Source organism: Belonocnema kinseyi, chromosome 1, assembly GCF_010883055.1.
Source record: "Belonocnema kinseyi isolate 2016_QV_RU_SX_M_011 chromosome 1, B_treatae_v1, whole genome shotgun sequence".
NCBI classification, from domain to species: domain Eukaryota; kingdom Metazoa; phylum Arthropoda; class Insecta; order Hymenoptera; family Cynipidae; genus Belonocnema; species Belonocnema kinseyi.
In genome coordinates this window covers 137,559,989-137,581,145 of record NC_046657.1, presented here as the reverse complement: position 1 = coordinate 137,581,145, position 21,157 = coordinate 137,559,989, and the positions used below count along the sequence as shown (strand labels likewise).

At 37.4% G+C, this 21,157-nt stretch overlaps 1 protein-coding gene across 1 annotated transcript in view; it reads right to left on the bottom strand.

The window, feature by feature from the left end:
* Positions 1–14,274: 14,274 nt before the first annotated feature.
* Positions 14,275–21,157, bottom strand: part of LOC117168437 (15-hydroxyprostaglandin dehydrogenase [NAD(+)]-like) — a 63,076-nt gene continuing 56,193 nt past the window's right edge. The window contains exons 5-6 of the mRNA XM_033354087.1: positions 15,084–15,232; positions 14,275–14,475 (exon numbers count right to left, since the gene is read on the bottom strand). Of these exons, the coding sequence (XP_033209978.1) occupies positions 14,340–14,475; positions 15,084–15,232 (285 nt within the window). The 3' untranslated portion in view covers positions 14,275–14,339. The remainder of the gene's footprint in view (positions 14,476–15,083; positions 15,233–21,157) is intronic.

Here is a 21,157-nt window from a genome sequence, read left to right as displayed (position 1 = left end):
TTAAAACTGAAAAAAATGGAAAAAATTACTTTTTTTACAAAAAAATCGATATTTTTTTTAATTTTCGATATTTAGAGCTAAAAATTAAATTGAAAATACCTAAGATATATTACTTTAAAAAAATACCGAGGTTTTCTGCCACTGCTCAGAAAAAGATATTTTTTTTTTTTAAATCAAAACATGCATTTTTAGGAAAAAATGAAAAAACAATTTTTTTTAACATTTATAATTATTTAGTGAAAAATAAAAGCAAATATGTTTAAAAAGAGCTTGAATGTTTAGAAACCTTATGTTTAATAATAAAACATACAGAAAAACATTTATTTATCCATTAAAACAGTCGCTGCAGAATAAGATACGGTTTTCATCACAATTAGGTCACATTCTGAAGTTGCAATGATTTTAAAATACGATGATTTTAGATTACGATGATTTTAGAATACGATGTGTTGCTCGGGTAGACGCTGCCGTACACTCGATCATAGATTATAAGACATCCTAATAATTTAAAAATTATTTTAAAACCTACTCAAAATAAATTTAAATACTTCAAAACACTATGTACTTACTTTATATAAGAATAAATAAGTACAAATGATTAAATAATTTTCGAAATCAGTAACTCTTTTGGAACACAAAGGTTTCCGTAGGGTCTCTGACGGCACCAGTCCACTTCGGAGCACCACAGAAGCACGCCTGACGCAGTAGACTTAACGTATATGTACCTCAAGGAAATTAGTATTCATGCTTTGTCGACATATGCCGCTATAAATCTGATTTGAAAATTTTTAAGCTACGAAAATCATGATTTAAAAAAGGCTGGGTATAAAAGATCCCAGTGATACCTTTAAGGATTCAGGAAAACTGCATCTCCTCCATATAATTGATGATGATTTCCCCGTACCAGAGGAAGGTATCACCAGCCTGTCTTTTTTAACGCTTTTGATAAATACCATTTAACAAAGGTGTTCCTTTACGTAAACAAGACAAATTTAACCCTTTACGAAGATCGTACATTTTTACCTCGTAATAGAGCACAAATAATCCGGATAAAAGTAATTGACAAAGATGAAGACATTTACATAGAAAATCACAAATGAATCCCTGACGGTGTCTATAAAATACAAAACAAGGTGTTAGTTGTACCCCTGTACAATCATGACAAAGACCCGTTGCTGATACCACAAAAAATCGAACACGAAGCAATAGAGAAAATTAAAGAAACGAATAGAATGAACGCTACTTCACAGGAAAAACCCAGGTAAACAAAATTAAAGATTTATCAAGCAAGACTAGACTGAAGCACGCAGAAAAAGCGGAAGCTCCTAAATTATGGGAAATAATTGCGGGGTACAGTGATATTTACAACCTCGAAGGTGACACAGAACAAGATGCTCGCCTCCTGCCCATTATTGAAGATATTTTGGACCAGTTAGGGAATGGACAATTCTTTCCAGCCTTCAAACTCAGCTACGGGTTTCACCAAATCCCAATGATTGATACTTGAAAAAAATACCGCTTTTTCAACACCAGAAGGACATTTTGAATTTAATAGAATGCCCGTCAGAGTCGAAAATTCTCCTGCTACTTTCCGAAGAATGATGGGCAATGCTTTAAGAGGATTGGCAGGAAAAAATGTTTTGTTTACCTTGATAACATTGTCGTATTCGAATTAACTTTAAAACAACACAGCGAGAACTTAGTAAGTCTAATTGACAGACTGGGATAAACGAGATTGAAACTTCTGCCTCACAAGTGCGAATATTTACGTCCGAAACTCGTATGTTTAGGACATGAAATACAGGCAGTACGAGATTAAACCCACCACAGAATATTACTCAAGTTCAGAGCTTTTGGGGACTCGCAGGTTATTATAGAAAATTTATAAAAAATTTATCTCGAATTTATAATCCTCTTACAAATACAACACAAAAGGAGACACCTTTTGACTGGTTTACAAATTGCTAAGATTCTGTTGACCGAGTTCCATTATAATACAACGGAGATGAAACTATTAGCAATAGTTTGGGCGTGCAACAGGTTAAGAGGCTACCTTCTTGGAAGAAAATTTACAATCCAAACGGACGATCGGGCATTAATATGGCTACACAACGTTAAAGACCTTCACAAATGTTAAGATGGAGATAATACCGCAAAAAAATACTTAATTTAAGTAGAAAATTCGGCTTATTTTAAGGTGTCACAAGAAGAAGCCTAGGCAATCTGAAATTAAGAATTACATCGGAACATTAAATTAAGGGAATTAGATTTCAGGTGTGCTCGCTCTTCAGTTAAGAATATATCTACACTGAAAACTAGTGTAACTTTAAGTTACTACACTATCCTAACTGAAATTAAGGGTAATATTCTAACTAAAAACCAGAAATTCCTCAAGCCTTACCGACACTCCTCAGCTGTTTTATATAATAGTTATTTGTTTTAGAAAATACACAAGTTGGGTTCAAACTTGTAAGAAAATACAGAAAAAGTAGGACAAATGGAAAAACGGTATATTGTGGGCAGGTGCGGTCCAAAATCTTCAGACAATAAGGCTGTTTCGCGATTTTAGATAAGGTAATTGTCGTTTATCAGAAAAAAATTATTAAAAATTGAAGGCGGTAAAATACTTATTCAAATTTATGTCACATGGGTGTCACGTGACTCGAAGGTTCTCATAGTTATCTATCAATGTTACGATGCAAAAACCATAATAAAGAGGTTACCCACGTTCTGCTCTCAATATAGACTATTTTGATTTGATAGCTTTACCTGTTAAAGATTATATGACAAAAAAAGTTATCCTGTTGTAATATTTGATTTAAGAGTCAGTAGTATGTTTTAGGAAAACAGAAAGTGCAATTATTAATACATTTTACAATAGTACATATTTAAGAATTGTTCAGTAAACATCATGACTACATTTAAGTAAATATGTACTATTGTAAAATGTATTAATAATTGCACTTTCTGTTTTCCTCCTCATCCACGGGGCTCGGCTTCGACTCCCGGTACCGGAACCATTCGGCTCGGTTTCGATTCCTGTACCAAGGGTTTCTGATGAATATAGTTACAAAAATAAGTAGGCAGTCCCGGACGATTGTCCAGGGGTGGTCCCGAAGGAATTAACCCCCAAGCGGAGGTGTGAAAACCGTGCCGAAAGCTGAATGGCACCTGGGTGAGGTGTCTAGAAAGGTGACTATGGGATATCGGGCGACCTCTCAGAGAACGCAGCCTTATCCTTGCATGCGGGGCTCTACAAGGATGGACGAACCCCTTTCTCTAGCTTGTCGTGGGAACAACAATGACAACACCAAACAAAGTTGTAGTAAGTGCGTTTCAAAACAACAGAATGCGCGTGGCTCCCGACAATGGGTCGGCCAAAAATGCCGACCAATCTAGAGCTGAGGGAGCCAATGAAAATGGATTCAATGCGATGGATCGGCAGGATCTCGCAACATTTGGGTGGATGAAGCGACTGAATCACGACTTGCTAAAGTGCTACGATGCGAGTGTAGCCCCTGAACGGAGTTACACGGCACGGCTGCATGCTCTGTGGTGCGAGAAACACCCGGAGCTATCGCACTTTTCGATAGGCTGGACAAGACAGTACGCGTCCCGCATTCAGTGTGTGATAGACTACATCACATTTGGCAGGAAATTTACTGCCCCGGTTCGAAAGTTCCCGCGCGAACTCCGGACCCGTTATCACACACTTAACATGTCAAAGCCGCTGACCATCAGACAGCATATTGTTGAGAGAATACGGATACTATCTGACGCTAAGAGAAGTCTAGAGCGAAGGGAGAGGTGGGTCAGAGAAAATCAACAGTTTCCCTCTGACCCATCTCGACTCTTCCAAGACCCTCTAGTTACTGTCAAACACCCACCCAAACCAGAGGAGGTCGAAGTATTTTGGAGAGAAGTCTAAGAAGTTCAGCGTAGCCTGGACGAAGACTCAGAAAATATAAAGAGCTTCAAGGAGTTATGTGTTGCCCTCATCACACCTGATAAAAAATGCCCACCCATCACTACCGAGGAGGTGAAAAAAGTATTAAGAGGGATGAAGAACTATTCCGCACCGGGACCAGATTGTATCAAAACCTTCTGGTGGAAGAAGTTTTCTTCAACCCATCAGAATTTGGCCCGTATTTTCACCTCATATTTGAAGTCGGAAGAGCCGATTCCAGAGTGGTTGGTGGAAGGGCGCACAATACTTCTGCCGAAAATAGGCAACTTAGCTAACCCGAAGAATTACAGGCCAATAACTTGTCTGAACACGCTTTATAGGATATTCACAGCTATCCTAAATGATAGGATTGTTCGGGCAATTGAACCTGTGTGGCAAGAAGTGTATGAGCAACTAGGCTGAAAGAAAGGCGTTGCCGGATGTCGGGAGAAACTGCTCATCGATAGATGTGTCTGCAAAGCTGCAGCATTCTACCAAAGTGATCTATCAATGGCCTGGATTGATTATCGGAAAGCTTTTGATTCGACATCCCATAGACTTATCATCTGTCTTTTGGAAATCGTAAAGGTTCATCCACAAATAGTTGGGTGCATAGAGATATTGATGCCACTTTGGAAAACCAGATTTACTATCTCATCCGGAAAAAATCGTGTGACAACTAACAAGCTCACCTTTCAGAGAGGTGTCTTTCAGGGCGACACCATGAGCCCACTCCTCTTTTGCCTTACATTATTGCTACTATTTCTAGCACTTCGCCATGTCGACGGGTACTTGTGCGGATAACCTGCAGATCGAAAGTACAAAGGACAAAGAACGAGCTCAGATCTCTTGATATCGGGACAAGAAAGGTTATGCACATTAACAAAAGCATGCATCTTAAGTCTTCCGTTCCGCGACTGTACATCTCACGCCGTCAAGGGGGTCACGGAATATTGAGTCTTGAATGTCTTCACAACAGGATTATTTTGGGTACAGCACATAGAGTTGCAAATGGAAGAGTCCCTCTTCTTAAAATGGTCAGGAATCACGAAGAAAAGGGCAACGGAGTGTTTCTGTATAAAGCAGCGGAGGAGGCTGCTGAAGCACTCGGACTTGACTTCAGTATTAGGGGTGAGCAGAATGCATCAAATATTATTTATCTCGACTTCTCACTTCTGAAAGCCCGGATTAAGAAAGCACAAGAGAAAAACTTTCGTGAACAGCTCCTCGATAAAAGGATGCACGGTATCTTCCACAGAAATGTGAAGGATCAGTCAATGTCTTGTGAGCTAACGTTTGCTATCCTTAAATCGCCCGGATTGAAGTATGGTACGGAGCGTTGCATTTTTGCATGCCAAGACGGTGTCATTTCCACCTTAACATACCGTCGCCACATTTCGAGCCAAGAAATTCCCGATGATAGCTGCAGGGCGTGCCATACACACCCCGAGCATTTAGCTCACATTCTATCTAGTTGTCCAACTCACGCGGGAACGACCTACATTCAAAGGCACAATGCGGCACTGAGAGTGCTTTATTACCATCTCTGACACTCCTACGGCATTAACCTTAATATCGCTCCTCTAAATGCTCCTAGGGAAATTGAGTCAATTGTCGAGAATGGAAAGTGCCGCATATCCTGGAACTTTATATTCTCGACAATTGTTTCTGTTGCTCACTCGAGACCTGAAATGGTTCTTCTTGACTTCGAGAAGCGAACCATGTTTGTTATCGAATTTTCGGCACCAGCTTGACAAAAACATCATAACCAAGGAGAATGAAAAGAAAGAGAGGTGTCGGGACCTTATGAGGGAGTTGCAACGATTTTACTCGGAATATTCTGTTAAATTGTTCGTCCTTATAATCGGCGATCTTGGAGGTACCAAGCTTTCACTTGCTAACGGCCTAAAAAGCATCCCTGCGTGTGAACAATATGCTAGAACACTTGCGGGGAAAATGCAGAAGGCGGTTGTCCTTGGGTCGCTCCGTGTTCTTATATATATATATATATATATATATATATATATAGCTTTACGAAACCCTCTTTTGACATTTTTTTAAACAATATTTCGCCACTTCTATTTTCGATGTGCACATAACAAAAAGAAAACATCGGTACAGAAAAAGATATTTGTGAATCACTGACACGTGAACTGTGATTGATGAAAAATCCGACCCCTTTGACGTCAAAGGGGCCCTCCAATCGACATCGTGATAAAAATTCATATTTTAACATCAAATTAAAAATAGTAAACAATATGTAAAAAATATCTCATGGGCGTTTTTATTGTTTCAATAATACAAATATTGGCTGATAACTGAAACTGATTTTGCTGCAGCACATTTTTTTATGTAAAGCGGTAAGCGGCAGCAGCCTTAAGAGTCATCTGTGGGCGGCAGTGAGTACTTTTGTGTATGGATAGGTTACAGCTACCGACGGACGAGCGGGAGGTAGGCAGCGAGAGGACTGGCAGCGCTGGTAGTGAAGTAGGCGGGGAGGAAATATCCAGAGGGACACGGCGGCCAGTTGTGCGTGGCCCGGTGTCAAGTAGCGCGTCAGGGAGGAGGAAGAATCGGAGCGGAATGAGCGATCAGGCAAGGGAGAGAGCGTTTATTGCAAGTGACATGTAGGATCTCTTGAAGAGACAAGGACTTAAGGGGGCGTAAGGGGGGATATGGAGCAGATAGAATGTATGAGGGAGGACCTGAGGGTAAGAGATAAGAGATGGGGAGTAAGAGTGTCGGTTGGAGTGTCGGTAAGGAAGGAAAAAGAGGATAAAATAAAGGAGATGGAAGAATATATTAGGATGTGGAAGGAAAGGGCGGATAAAAGGCTGAAAAAGGTATAGGGCAGGTCCGGAATGGAAACAGTGGATAGGTGGGAGGGTGAGAAGCATGGTATTTGGGAAAAAGTGGAGATCGTGATAGAATAGAAAATGGTAGAGTTAGGATGGAGGGGAGAAAGGAGAATGAAGTGGTTGTGGTGGAATTGGAGAGCTAGAAAGAAAAATTGGGGGTAATGCGTAACAAAAATAGGATAAAGGACAATAAGGTTTTTATCATTTAAGTTTTGATGAGGAAGGAAAGGGATGTTCAGAGAATGCCAAATGACAGGGCTGGGAAGGAGAGGAGCGAAGGGAGAGCAGTGAAGGTAGGGTATCGGAAAATAAAAATAGACAAGGAAATGTGGGTATGGGACGAGGAGAAGGAGGTGTTGATGGAAGTGCAAGGGAATTTGTTTCGGGGGAAGTAGGGGGTGGGAGTAAAGCAAAATGGAGAAAAGTTAAAAGTGTTGTACTGGAACGTAGCAGGGGTAAAGAAGAAAGCTAACGATTTCTGTAAGTATATTCAGGAATTTGATGTGATTAGACTGGTAGAGACGTGAGTAGAGAGAAAGGAATTGGATAGAATGGAGCAAAAGTTTTCCAAGGGGGTAACGGGGGAAGACTCTAATGCGAAAATTGGGCGGGAAGGGGGCCTATACCAGCAAGGGGAGAGCTTTGAAGGAAAATCGAAGGATAAGATAATAAATAAGGAGGGGGAGATTCTAAGAGACTGGATGGAGGATAGAGGGTGGACGGTGGCGAATTGTATGGTAAAAGGGGACGAAGAGAGAGAATACACGTATGTTAGTGAGAGAGGTGTATCTGTGATAAACTACGTGATTATGAATATGCAAGGGTTTGAGGAGATGAAGAAATTCGCAGTGGAAGGAAGGGTGGAATCAGGCAATTAGCCATTGAGTTTGTGGATACAGTGGGAAGTGGACGAAAAGCAAATTGGGAAAGATGGGTCGTTAAGATAGAGGGTGTCATGGACGAGAGAGGCGATAGAGAAGTATCAGGAGCAGTTCGGCAACGTAAGCTTTGAGGGGGATTCCGAGGACGAGATATGGGAGGATCTAGAAGAGAAAGTGAAAGGTTGTGTGCAAAAGTAGGTACTCAGGAAATAGAAGAAGGGAATGGTAAAGCCGCGGTGGGATAGGGAATGTAAAATGATAAAGGGAAAGGTGAAAAAGACGTATAGGAAGTGGAAGGAAGCGGTAGGAAGAAACCGCGAAAAGGAAGGTGTACGTAGAAATCAGGCAGTTGTTTAGGGCAATGTGTAAGGAGAAAGAGCAAGAAAAAGAAAAAGAGCTGGAAGAGCAGTTGAGAAGTGTTAAGACAGATGGGGACGTATGAGAAAAAATCGATAGGTTTAGGAAACGTAGGGTGGGGATAAGTGAGAAGATAGGGAGCAACAAGTGGAGGAAATTTTTTAAGGATTTATTTCAGGGGTCAGATACTCGAAAGCGAGATGAGGGGATTAGAAGAAACAGAGAGTTATATGAAGAGGAGCTGGACGACGAGGAGATAAAGAAGCAGATAGGGAAGTTGAAAAAATCGAAGGAAGCAGGGACTGACGGGGTAGAGAACGAAGCGTAACTATGCGGCATACAAGAGATAAGGCAGAGGCTGAAGGGGGTAGTGTTACAAGTATTAAGGGGATAGGGATTTCCAAGAGGGTGGAGAGAGGGTTTGATCGTACAACTTTATAAAAAAGGGTATATAGAGAGATAGGGAAATCATAGAGGAATTACGCTTATGAATACTGCGTACAAAATATACGCGATGTTGTTAGCAAATAGGCTGTGAAAGGATGTTGAGGGAAAAGGAATATTGCCGGAGACGCAGGCGGGCTTTAGATAGAGAAGAAGTCCTATTGACAATATTTACGTCTTGCAACACATGGTGGATAGAGAATTAACCAAAAAGGGTTAGGGGGATAGAGGGTTGAGGCAAGGATATGGTCACTCGCATATGCAGATGACATAGTGCTGTTGGCAAAGAGCGAAGAAGCTTTAAAGGAGATGATGAAGACGTTGAGACGATACTTGGACAAGAATAAGTTAGAGTTAAATGGGGACAAGTCAAAGGTTATCGTGTTCAGAAGAGGAGGTGGGGATATGTAAGAGGGGAGTGGAAGTGGAAGGGAAAAGCGGTACAGGAGGTGAAAGAGTTTGTGTACCTGGGCATCCTGTCTCGAAGAAATGGGGAATGGATAGTCATATAAAAGAGAGAGTGAGACGACAGGGAGTCGAGCGTGTAAATATGAGGAGAAATTTTTGGAAGAGGGGGGAAGTAAATTGTTTAGGGACTGTTGGTGGGAGAAAGAGAACTACGTAGTAGTGCAAAGGTGAAGGTGGAAAGGGAAAGGTATTTTAGAACGAATGTAATGCAGATGGATTAAGTTAGCAGAATGCACGAGGAAGGAAGGTATATGAGTTGGTTCAAAAGAATGGCATAGAGAAAGAGAAGGCAGAAGGAGAGGAGAGAATAAGAGAGTCAAGGTATAACGGAAACTATGTGTGGATTATTCCAAGGGAGAGAGCGCAATATTTGTGTAAGAAAGGAGAACAAGGAAGTCAGGATTTTATAGCGAGAATGAGGTGCGGTTGCATGGAGAAGTATAATTGGTTCTGGCCTTCTAGAGAGAAGAGAGTGTGTGAATTGTGCGGGAAGGGGGATGCTAAATTGGAGCATTGGCTGGAGGAATGTGAAGAGGTGGAAAGGAGGGGGTTAACGGCGGAGACAGAGGGTGGTGATGCGAGGCATATCGACAAAGAAAACGAAATGCGTGCGAGGCGAGGCGCATCGAGAAAGGTTAGGCTATAGGAGTGAGCGGATTAGTTATGAGGTGTGGATGGATAGTACTTTGTAAGACGTAGTTGTAAGAAAATTCTGTGAAAAATGGAAGTGTAAACAAGTCAATTTTTTAAGGCCAGCAGACCGAAAAATAAACGTTTATCTATCTAGTATCATAGCCAACACTGACCAACGCGACATGGAGAATTGGAGTAAGATGCGACTAGAATAAATGGACATGAGCTGTATAGCAGCGCCAGCATTTTAGGTGACGAAAGCCTTACAGGTTATTTCAGGTTGCCTTCAACTTACTTTCACAACTGAATATTGAAATTTAATAGGATACTTAACTTTATTCCAGTAAAACAATGCTGATTTCTCATTTAAGAAAAGTTTGTGCTTTATTCAAGATAGTTAAAAGCGACAGATTTTCTATGTAGACTATTTCCCATCCAACAAGAAGAAGATTTTCTACAAAATGAAAAATGTGTTACCACAACCGTCAAAAAGTCTTGCCCGCCGTTACACGGATGCAGATCTGCTTATCTCGGATGACGAAGAGTTAACGGAGAGAATAGAACGTTTGCACAGAGAATATAAAAAATTAAGTACTAATAGGGCACCCAGTAGAGAAAATGTGAAACCTTACGCAGGTGTAAAGCTCTGGCGAATCATATCCAAAGATCGAAAAGGAAGTCAAGAAACACCTCTATATCAGTTACCTCAGTTTAATGACACCGAGTGGCTGAAAGGGTCAGATAAAATAAATAAAATTGCCATGATCTTTAAACTAACTGCTTGACGCTACCGCTTCATTGACCCAATGATCATGCCTTTAGAAAAAGTAAAAATAAGGGACTACCTGAACTTCTTGAGCCATGAATATAAAGATCAGAAATTTCACATTTGTTAAATGCCAGGTGCAGAAATTATTCAGTTTATAAAGCGATGACCAGAAAGTCATTTGCAAAACACGGCAAGAATTAACAGACAATATGAAGCAATCATCCCAGATACGCCTATCAGCCCTAATGCCAAAATAGTAATGGATATCTTCGGACCATTGCCTTTGACACTATCAGGGCATAAATACATCCTCAGCACACAAGATATGCTCACGAAATATTTGATTTTAGTACCTCTTTAGAACACGGATTTGGAAAGCTTTATAGAAGGATTATTTGATCATTACACATACCTATTTAGTACACCTAAGGATATCCTAACAGACCACAGTGGGGTTTCTTTTCGACTAAAAACGGCCAAAATGTGAATTTGTTTATATAATTTGTTTATAAAATAAACAAGTAACATTTAATGCTAAATTTAAATATTCACGTATCATCCTCACAATGAAAGCAAGCGATTTCAGAGCAGAAATATACGTTGAAGCCGTATAACCCTTAATGTCGAGTATTTGTTAATACAATTTGTTTATAACAATTAACTATGCAAGTTAAGAATTTTTTTATATTTCTTATACCCCTGTGCACTAAATTCAAGGGACGAGAAGTATAAGAAAAATTTTGTCTAGAAGATAAAAAATGAAATTAGAAAAAGTCGACATTTTCTTCGATGTTTGCATTAAAATAAAAATTAAATAAAAAAAATAAAAAATCTACTCTCACCATTTTTTGAAAAATTTAGTTCGGAATTTAAAAAAAAAAATTCTAACATCGGTGCATAATTGCGTTCTAAATGTCATTTTGAACCTCGTTTTCCGATTTCACCCCACTGTGCAGACCAAGGACAAAATTTTATTTCCGAACTGGTACAGAACTTTTAAAATCAATTTAGAATTATAAATATTAAAATTACAGTTCATCACCCAAAAAGCAATGGAGCCGTCGAGAGGGCCCACTCGACGATTAAGAATTTATTAAAAACAAGCATCGAGCACCATAACACTAAATGGGATCAAAGCCTGAAAATAATTTGCATGCCATACAACCGGATGAAGCATGCCAGTGCACGATACTCAACCGTCGAACTGACCTTTGGAAGAGAGGCCAATTTGCCCTTAATGCTAATCATAAAACCTCAAGTCAAGTATGAAGAACTACTCGAAATATGTAAGTGTAGACATGAGCACTACCTCAAGAAGGCTAAGGAGGCAATAGAAATAAAAAAAAATAAAGAACAAAAAAACTGAAAGATTTAAAAATTGCCATACCGCAGGGAATCTATGAACCCGGAGATCTTGTCGAACTTATTAACAAGCAGCAAGATAACAAACCCTCTCCTCCATGAAAAGGACCAGCAGTAATTATAGAGAAACAATAAAACAACAGTCACACTGTACTTTTTAAAGACAGGCGAACTAGGCTACATGCCAATCAACTTATGCATTATTACCAATAATTTTGAGGATGAATTTGACACTATTCCTCTTGTTACTGCTAAGTGCAATCGAAGCGAAAGTCACTACAACTTACCTAGATGGGGTAGTTATTTATTCAAAACAACTGCGATAAGCTAATCTGTATCACGAAACATTCAACCTCATAATTGGAGCATATACGGATAATATAGAAGAACGATTTCTCTCATTGCGGAAAATGTATGAGATTTTGTCAAACCTCCTTTGTAATGACTGACCTGAAGAATTTGAGCTCAAACTGATCAATTCACGAATAGTGCATTTAGATAACCAGAAAAGTTTACTGGACCAGCTATTAGGTAGAACCCGAGTTAAGAGAGGACTTTCTAATTTTGTAGGAGACATTTCAAAAAAACTTTTTGGAACTCTTAGTTTACAGGAAATGACCTACATTATTAAGCAGCTTGATGAATTATGTAAAAACCATAAAATATTGTCACAAAGCATATCCAATCTAACTGGAATCATTAAATTCTTGTTAAACCCAGCATGGAATTATTTCAAGACTCTCCAATAGCATAGTTAGGAAACAGTTAACCGCTTAAACCAGCTGGCGAACGGAAAAAACTGAAACACCTAAAGTGTCGATATTTCAAATCAAATGACGGTCTACATGATGATAGTCGATGAGTTGAGAATCGATAGCCGCTTATCAAAAGATGCAATAAATGACGGAAAAAGCATAATAATTCACTCTCAACTTCAAACACTAGAAATCGTAATAAGTGAGATGAAAGAGTTTGAAGATAAATTCAACACTTAATACATGATCCCTTTGAAGAAATCCAAATTTCAACATATCATCGAGATCTCATTAATTTACGTGGCTTTTTCAAAGAATATTTTTGATTACTCTATTCATATCCCTATCCCCGAAACAGAGACTCGCGTAATAAAAAATTTAATACCTATTCCTAAAGAAATCCGTTCAGTCTCCTTGGCAATAATTTAAGATTACGAATACCTACTAATAGGACAAGGAGACACAACATACGTACCGATCGACAGAATATCTTTAGATAATTGTAAAAACTACGGTGAAATTAAAATGTGTAAACGGATGCAACCGACTTACTTGATGTGAGAAACGCATAGTTGTGAAAATACCATATTAAGAACGAAAGTGAAAAGTATCAGTGATGAATGTGAATATTCCTCCTTTAAAATCATGAACATTGCTTTCACACAACTAACGAACAGATATATTTTGATCCCCCATTAGCCAATTGATTTTCATGTGCTGTGTGAATCGTGACTCGATAAAATTAAAATTCAGGGTCCAACGAAAATTGTAATCAAAGATAAATGTATACTGAACTTATTGAATATTGTATTAAAATTAAGTCTAATAAATACTCTTAGCAAAGGAAGTAATTATAGAAAGAACGCATCGCTACCATATACTGATGATCAACTAGATTCTATAAAAGATAAGTTAATACCGCTAACTCAGGAAATTAGGCCCGTTATTTTGAACAATCTAAAGCAATCGATCGATGACATCGAGAACGCAGTTAATAAAGTCAGTAGGGACAGACAAACATGTACTTGGAGTGTTCATGCAACTAACTGGGTATACTACCTAGGCTGCCTTGTTATTGCGATAGTCATAGCGTTCGTAGGGTACAAATGCAACATGCCATCGGTACTCTCTAAATGTATACCGAAAAACATTTGTTTCTTCCGTGTCAAAACTAAAGTCACCGCATCTCCAACGGTACATTATACCGCTGCTCCTATCTAAGATGATAGGGATATGGATTGTAGAATCAAAACTACTGATGTTAAAATAAGACCTATCAAAAAAGTTTAGAGATCAAACCCGATCTAAAAAGGGGATTGTAACAGCATCGGCCATTCTATTGTAACAGCATCGGCTATTCTCCCTCCTTCTTCGTCTAGGCATGGGCCTTAGCGTGGCAAGCTTGTATCACGCATCCCTTGCGTAGGGAGTCAGTCTGCTTCCCGCCTCTTAGCAGTGAAGTTAAATAATCAATGAAGGAGTCCTGTCTCACAGTTCAAGCACTTATACAAAGAAAAGGTTTATTATTCTCCAGACCATTACACTTCACTGCTCTTTCAGATAAAATGTAACTCCACCATTGTCAAACCACAACGCATTTCAAATCGCTGGTTTCTTTTTTTTTCTTAAGGAGATATGAAGTTACATGTTTATATATTTAAACTGACATATTATACATACCCAAGGACACCTAAAGACTTTAGGTAATCGAAAAATTACAGCTTTCGTAGAAATGCTCAGCATTTGAACTAATACCTCATAGAAATAACAAATTCGTGAAATAACATAAGAACATCTCATCTTATGCATAAACGTTTTATGATTCATAGCATGTTAACATAAAACTTATAACATTAATCAAGCTGTTTACTGGAAAATACGGTAGTCCGAATAGGTTGGTCTTTTAATGGCATAAGGTGGTTCTCCTTTTGCGCAAACCCAAATTGCACCATTATCACCTTTCTCAATCAAATCCATCAACGCTCGTGCAACATGTTCAGCCCTGGCAATCAATAAATAATAGAATTTTATTTCAATGTAAAAAATCATAAAAATATATTCCTTATTCTAGAGTAGTTTAAGCTTTGATTTTGCAGTATTATTTTCGCACTGAATTCAGTTGTAGGCATTTTAGCATGACGTGCATTCTACAGGTATACAAAACTTTGTAAAATTTTTGCTTGCTTCTGACCTAAACATAAGACATAGAACATTTTGATGATATGCAATGTTTTCTCAAATGAATATGTAAGATTGCGCTAGTTTGAATAAAACCAGAAGCGCATAAATCGTCTACTCGTAATATGAATGTCAGTGATAATTTGTATGACTGAATGAATATACGTGCTTTTTTAACATGATAGCTAAAGTTTTCCGATACTTCTGTTCTAGAAAAATAAGCAAACTATATTTTATGCTGATACAGTTTTTAAAGCACAACATAGCATCTCTTTGTGCTGGGATGTCATGTAAAACTTAATAAACAAAATTTTTCGGGTTAAAATATTGTTAACTGTTTTTCGTTTCTTTCTTATAACAGCTCGAAATAAATAAACATCTCTCCAAATACATAAGTCAAAATTAAATTAAGAAACAAACTTGTGAACTTACGACTGAGAAGGACGTTTTTTTATATCAGCTATCAATTCATCTTTGTCCATTATTTCAAGGGCCTTATTAGCACACTCTGTGATGAGGGCTGTTATAGTAACAGCTGGACACATTGTTAAAATACGTACACAAGTCTTTTCATACAATTCCTGTCAATTTAAAGACCAGATTATAATTATTTCTGATATAAATACCATAAAACAGATAATATAAAATGCATATTATACATTTCCACGTAATATGCCATTTTTCTCTATGTTTCAAAGAAAATCCGACATTCACAATATAAGTTATACTGGGAAATTTCAGTTCGTATGGACGTATTGTTTAAACAAATATCTTTCAATTTTCTCCAAATTTCGGTGAATTGTAATACTATCGGATCACAATGTACAATTGTAAAATTATATAAACCAACATATTGCATGGTTACCGATATCTCATTGGGATGTGTCGGGGGTTGCCCTCAAATGATCTCGGACTGACTTGGGAGGAAAAGAAATGTAAACAGTAAGGGCCACCTGACTCGTTTCTAATTGAAATATATATCTTTATATATAATATCGTAACCGCTCTCGCCCTACTCATCTGAGAAACTGCGTGAGCCAGCAGTTCTAGGAATGCTAGGAATGGGGTGGCTGACAGCAAAAGTTTGGTGTATTAGGGGTCCAAAATTAGAATGCCATAAAACCTAATTGCTTTTACATTACCTAGATTATTTACATTCTTTATATATTTATGCATATTATTGTTTGTTATTTATATACTTATTTATTAATATTTATTTACTAATGACTTTCAAGGTGAATCTAAACATTTGGTCCGTTTAGGTCGGGCTGCTCGACATAGTGGCATTGTACCTTATTACCAATGTTTTGCGCTTTCAAAGAGTGTTCGGCAATAAGACTTTTTCACCCATTGATTCGATGAAAATAAAAATGTTACCTAATCTCCAGGTTAAAATTTTATCTAAAAATAATAATAAAAATATATCAAAATAATATTTGATTGCCAAATTTAAAAAAATTTAAATTTTTCTAAACGTTGTACTTGCACTTTAATCATTATGAAATATGTAGAAAATTACACCAGAAACTTTTAAGACCGGTCTTCGTTATTTCGATCTCGGCGTGCACATACTCACACTTTGGATATCAGCGCCTCCGTGGGCCGTTTCCTTTTCAGGGCCGTTTTGCATTTTGGTACTACATCAAATCTTATTTTCCTATATAGTGCAGACGCCCAAAATATATATGTACAGCACCGCCTCATTTACCTGCTTTATACTTTATACGCTCTTAAAAGTTTCTAGTGTAAATACTTGTTTGTGCAGGTATTATTCTTTCATTACCAAATCGAAAAGATCGTTTATCAATAAACTTTATTTTTTCAAACCATTCTGTACCAACGATGGTAAATATATCATTATTAATATATAAGTTAGTAAGATTGTACGCAACTTTGATTTCACAAAAATCTCTTTTGAGATAAGTCATTTTGCGGATAAATCATGGACTGAAGATCTCGAGGTACTCCATGATACCGAAATATTATAAATGAAATTGTTGGAAAATGTTAAGATACAGATTTACTTACAACTTCGAATCAACTGCGGATAAAAACTTGCATTGAGAACGAAAAGTTCAATTATTATTTAAAATGCTTATGTACCTACGTTTTACCAATAGAGGGTTGCGTCGGAAGACTTTTTACCAGTGGTGGCGATTTAAATAATTTTGATCAGCGGCGTGCCGGCGCATCTCCTTCTTTGCTCCACGGCACGGCAGCAGAGGGTGGCATAGCGGTCTAGTTTAGTATTTTTTTTCGACGTACAGTTTTAAAGATATAAAAATAAGTAGAAAAAAGATAAATTTCCTGGGTAAGATATTTACCTAATCGGTTTACTTTAACTCCTAGTTTGTCACAGTGATTTTATCAATCAATCAAAAGTCTAGTTATCAATATTTAAGATTTGATTTTGTGAAATGCGATTTCTTTTATATTTTGTAATGAAAATTGATTCTACGATTTTCCTTTCGTGCGTGTTTTTTCTTCATCATTAATTTATATACAGGGTGATTTTTTTAACTTGAAACTTTCAAATATCTCGAAAAATAGGCATTCTATGAAAAAATGTTTTTCTCGTTTCGCGCTCTATAGCGCTGTGATAGACGAAATTCAATCTTACTGTTACTGAGAATGCACGCTCACTATTCTGCAAATCTCGAAATTATTCTTAAAACAAACTACTACTTTTATCGTAACCCAGGAACGACAACGTGGACGTAGCAGTTTCCTGTTCCCTTTGGGGTGATTGATTAACGTGAGTCCCATTGCCACTCACGATTCAAGGTACTCTTAACTAAAGTAAGTGCTTAACAGAATAAGCTTTGGCTTCAATGCACTTCTTAATTCGTAATTCAAATGAATTTACATAACGGATCTGGCAATCTTGTAGGCCAATTCATCGGACCGCCTCTACCAATCCAGCGACCATTGAAACCACGATCAAGAACTTGCCGTACTACCGCTGAATAGTGTGCCGGACAACCATCGTATTGAAACATGTTCTGCCGTATTTCTAAGCTCAAGGCTTCAAGCAATATTGTCAGTGCATTTTTCAAAATGTCTTGATATTTTAGACCATTTAAGTTGCCTTCGATAATCTGGGGACCGATCAGTTTGTTGCCAATTATTCCACAACATAGGTTGACATTCCATGGACGCTGGTATTCAACTTCACGAAGCCACTGCGGATTTTCAACACTCCAGTAATGCCTGTTGTGTCTAGTAACTATTCCATGGTTTGTAATAGACGACTCGTCAGAGAATAATACAGAACGAAAAAGTTGGGATTTTCTTGCATTTTTTCACGTGCCCACTGACAAAAAGATACCCTATTTTGGAAATTAACGCGATGAAGTCTGTTGTAAATTTTGTAACAGTACGATAGAATTGAAGCACGTACGGTTAGATACTCCATTGTAAAGCAGTATTCGGAATAATTTTTGATCTGACTGAAATGAGTTTTGCCTTTAATGTATTTTGTATAATTTACTGTACTTGAGGAAATAAAAAGGAAACACTTTCGTAATGTTTCGATAGCCTCCGCTGACGTCAATCTACAATAATGCCAAAGCTAAAATTTAGGAATATTCAGGAAACACTGTTAATAATTACTTCTCAAGAACGGACATACGTTTTAGCATATTTTTCAAAATAATAATTAGTAAAGAGATCCGGAGCGCTATTGGCCTTATTTTAAACCGAATTCAAAAAGAAGGAGGTTCTATCTATGTTCATCGCGATATATTCTTTTATGTACGAGTTATTATTGCACTCGTTCAACGATTCTGCAGCGATTTGAAAAATTCTTTTTTTTCGTGTTCAGTCATGTCACAATGAAAATGCTATATTTTTAATTGTCAATGTATTGCAGAATCGTAAGCGTGCATTGTCAGTAACTGTAAAATGAAGAAAAATTGAATTTCGTCGATTAGCTGTGCCATCTATCGCAAAACGAGAAGAATGTTTCAGACAAATCATACGCATTTTTATCTAAAGAATCCTAATATACAATAAAAAATAGGGGTTCCCATTTAATATTTTAAACTTGGCGCCACCACTGCCCCCAGGGGGCGGTGTGGGGGAACCGATTTTAACATAAGTGTATTTACTCCTCCGAGTGATTAAATTTTCATTTATAAAATGTTTTCAGAGAGTGCCTATTTTTTGAGATATTTGAAAGTTAAAAGTTAAAAGAATCACCCTGTATAGTCAAAAGTAAAATAAATAACTGATGAAGTGTCTATGCATGTTTTGATGGGCCTGTGTTTTGGTTTGCTAACCGAAGATCCCTTTTATGCTCTGTGATTCTACGTTTTAGTCTTGTGACAGTTTTACCGATTTAAAACTTATCGTATTGTTTTATATTCAAATAAATAAGCCACATTCAATAAGTTCTCTTTCAAATCAGAGTCTTTCATATTCCTAAAGGTGTTTCCTAATTGATGATTACTTTGGAAATAAGATGTAATTTTATGGTTTCTAAGCAATACTGTGAGTACTTCTGATAAACCTTGTATATATGGTTTATATACTGATTTGTTAAATGTACTACGTTCTTTTACCAACCGTTCTTTCTTGTTGCTTTTGCCCGTGCTATTGTAGATTTCTTGGGTACGTCCTTTTATAATATTATTTATTAACGATAACTGGTGATTATTCAGTTTTAAAGTTTCTTTACTAAAATTTAAATAGTACTCTTATTCAATTAAAATCACTGAATTCAGACCTCCCGTTATCTTCCTTGCTAGAAATGCTGGCTCCCGCAGTTTCTTAGCCTTGACTGTTAACGCTGCGATCGCCCCAAATTGAGTCCAAGGCTATTTTAAGGCAATCCCTGACACTGGTCTGAACGCTAGAGTTTAATGTTTGCTTGAAATCTGTGATCCAATTTTTTTCAAGTTTCCTTTTTTCATCGAGATATAACGCTTCTTGTGGAAATTTCAATATACATTTTATATTTGTTACATTTTATAGATTATCTTATGAATATATTCCTGAAATATAAATGTATAAAATATAGCGATGCCGTTTGATGCAAGACTTTCTCGGTATCGTATCAGAAAATCATAGTTTTTTCTCATATCTTTAACGGTTTCTGAGACTCCAGTCTCGGTTTTTTAACGTATCGTTTTGGTATCAAAAATATCGTTTGAGTTCGTATGTTGATTCTGTGACTAAAAAACAGATGGTGGTTTCCTATGGAACAGCAGTAGAAAGGGAACGGCACCTGCGACGAGTTTGAACGACTTGAGTACTAAGAAAATTTGCTTGTAATTTCAAGATCTGAATCTTTAAATTAAAGAAATATATTTTTCCAATTCTATTTTATGTGAAAGAATACTGTTAAAAAAATATGCAATATAAGTTTCTTGTAGATATGTATTACTTTCAACCCAGCGGGCACAAAATTTGGCGACGTCTTACAACATCGTTACAATATCTTTACGGAAAGTTTACGACATCCTATTTCCATGTCGTTGCGGTGTATTTACGATATCGTAAAGACATCGTCAGATCATATGACGTCTCTACTATATCTTAAAGAAAACTTACCCACATGGATGTATGATGTCGTAAAGTTGTGATGAAGATGTCGTAACGATATTCTGAAGACGTCGCCAAATTTTTTGCTTACTGGGAATGTAATGAACTACAATTTTTGCGCTGTTTCTAGATTAGCAGATGATTAATAAAAAATGTCGTTCGGCTGAATATAAAGAAATTGAAGCACATTTCCTATTATTTATGTTTTCTTTAAGTCATTCATATCATAATGAAACTAAATTATGTGCAAATCCTCAGATTTTTTGAAAGCCTTAACATTCTTAAAAGGCTATGTACATGAACAAAGCATGCACCCTTAGTCTTTTGTTCAGCGAGTGCACATCTCACGCCGTCAAGGCAGTCGCGGAATACTGAATCTTGAAAGTCTTTACAACTGGATTATTTTGAATATAGCATATATAGTTACAAATGGACGAGACCCTCCTTTTGAAATGGTCAGGAAGTACGAAAAAGTGAGGAAAGGAGCCTTTCTGTACAAAGCAGCGTAGGTGGCTGCTGAAAAACATCGGAGCTCTGTCATTTACACAATGCGTAACAAGCAGTGCTTTATTTCCATCTCTAGACCTGCCAAACTTCTCTTTTAGTCAGGAAAGGGACCATATACTTTATCGAATATTTAGCACCAGCTGACAAAAACATCACAGCCCGATTAAAAATGCTTCTAATTGAGTTCGACTTGAATTGCCTCCAATCGAGACATGCTTAAGTTCAAAAGTTCACCTTGAGCATGTATGACTTTCAAGACGGAGCCAGACCTCAATTTAGGGCTTGTAGACAAGTTACTTTGTCTTAAAGACATAAATTTATCTCTTAATTCGAATTTTTATGAATCCAACACGAGAGGTCTATAACTTTGAGTGTATACCTCTCCTAATAAAAAAGGTCATTCTGGCTGTCATAAAAGCTAATATTTGGTAATGATTAAACAATCATGAATATTT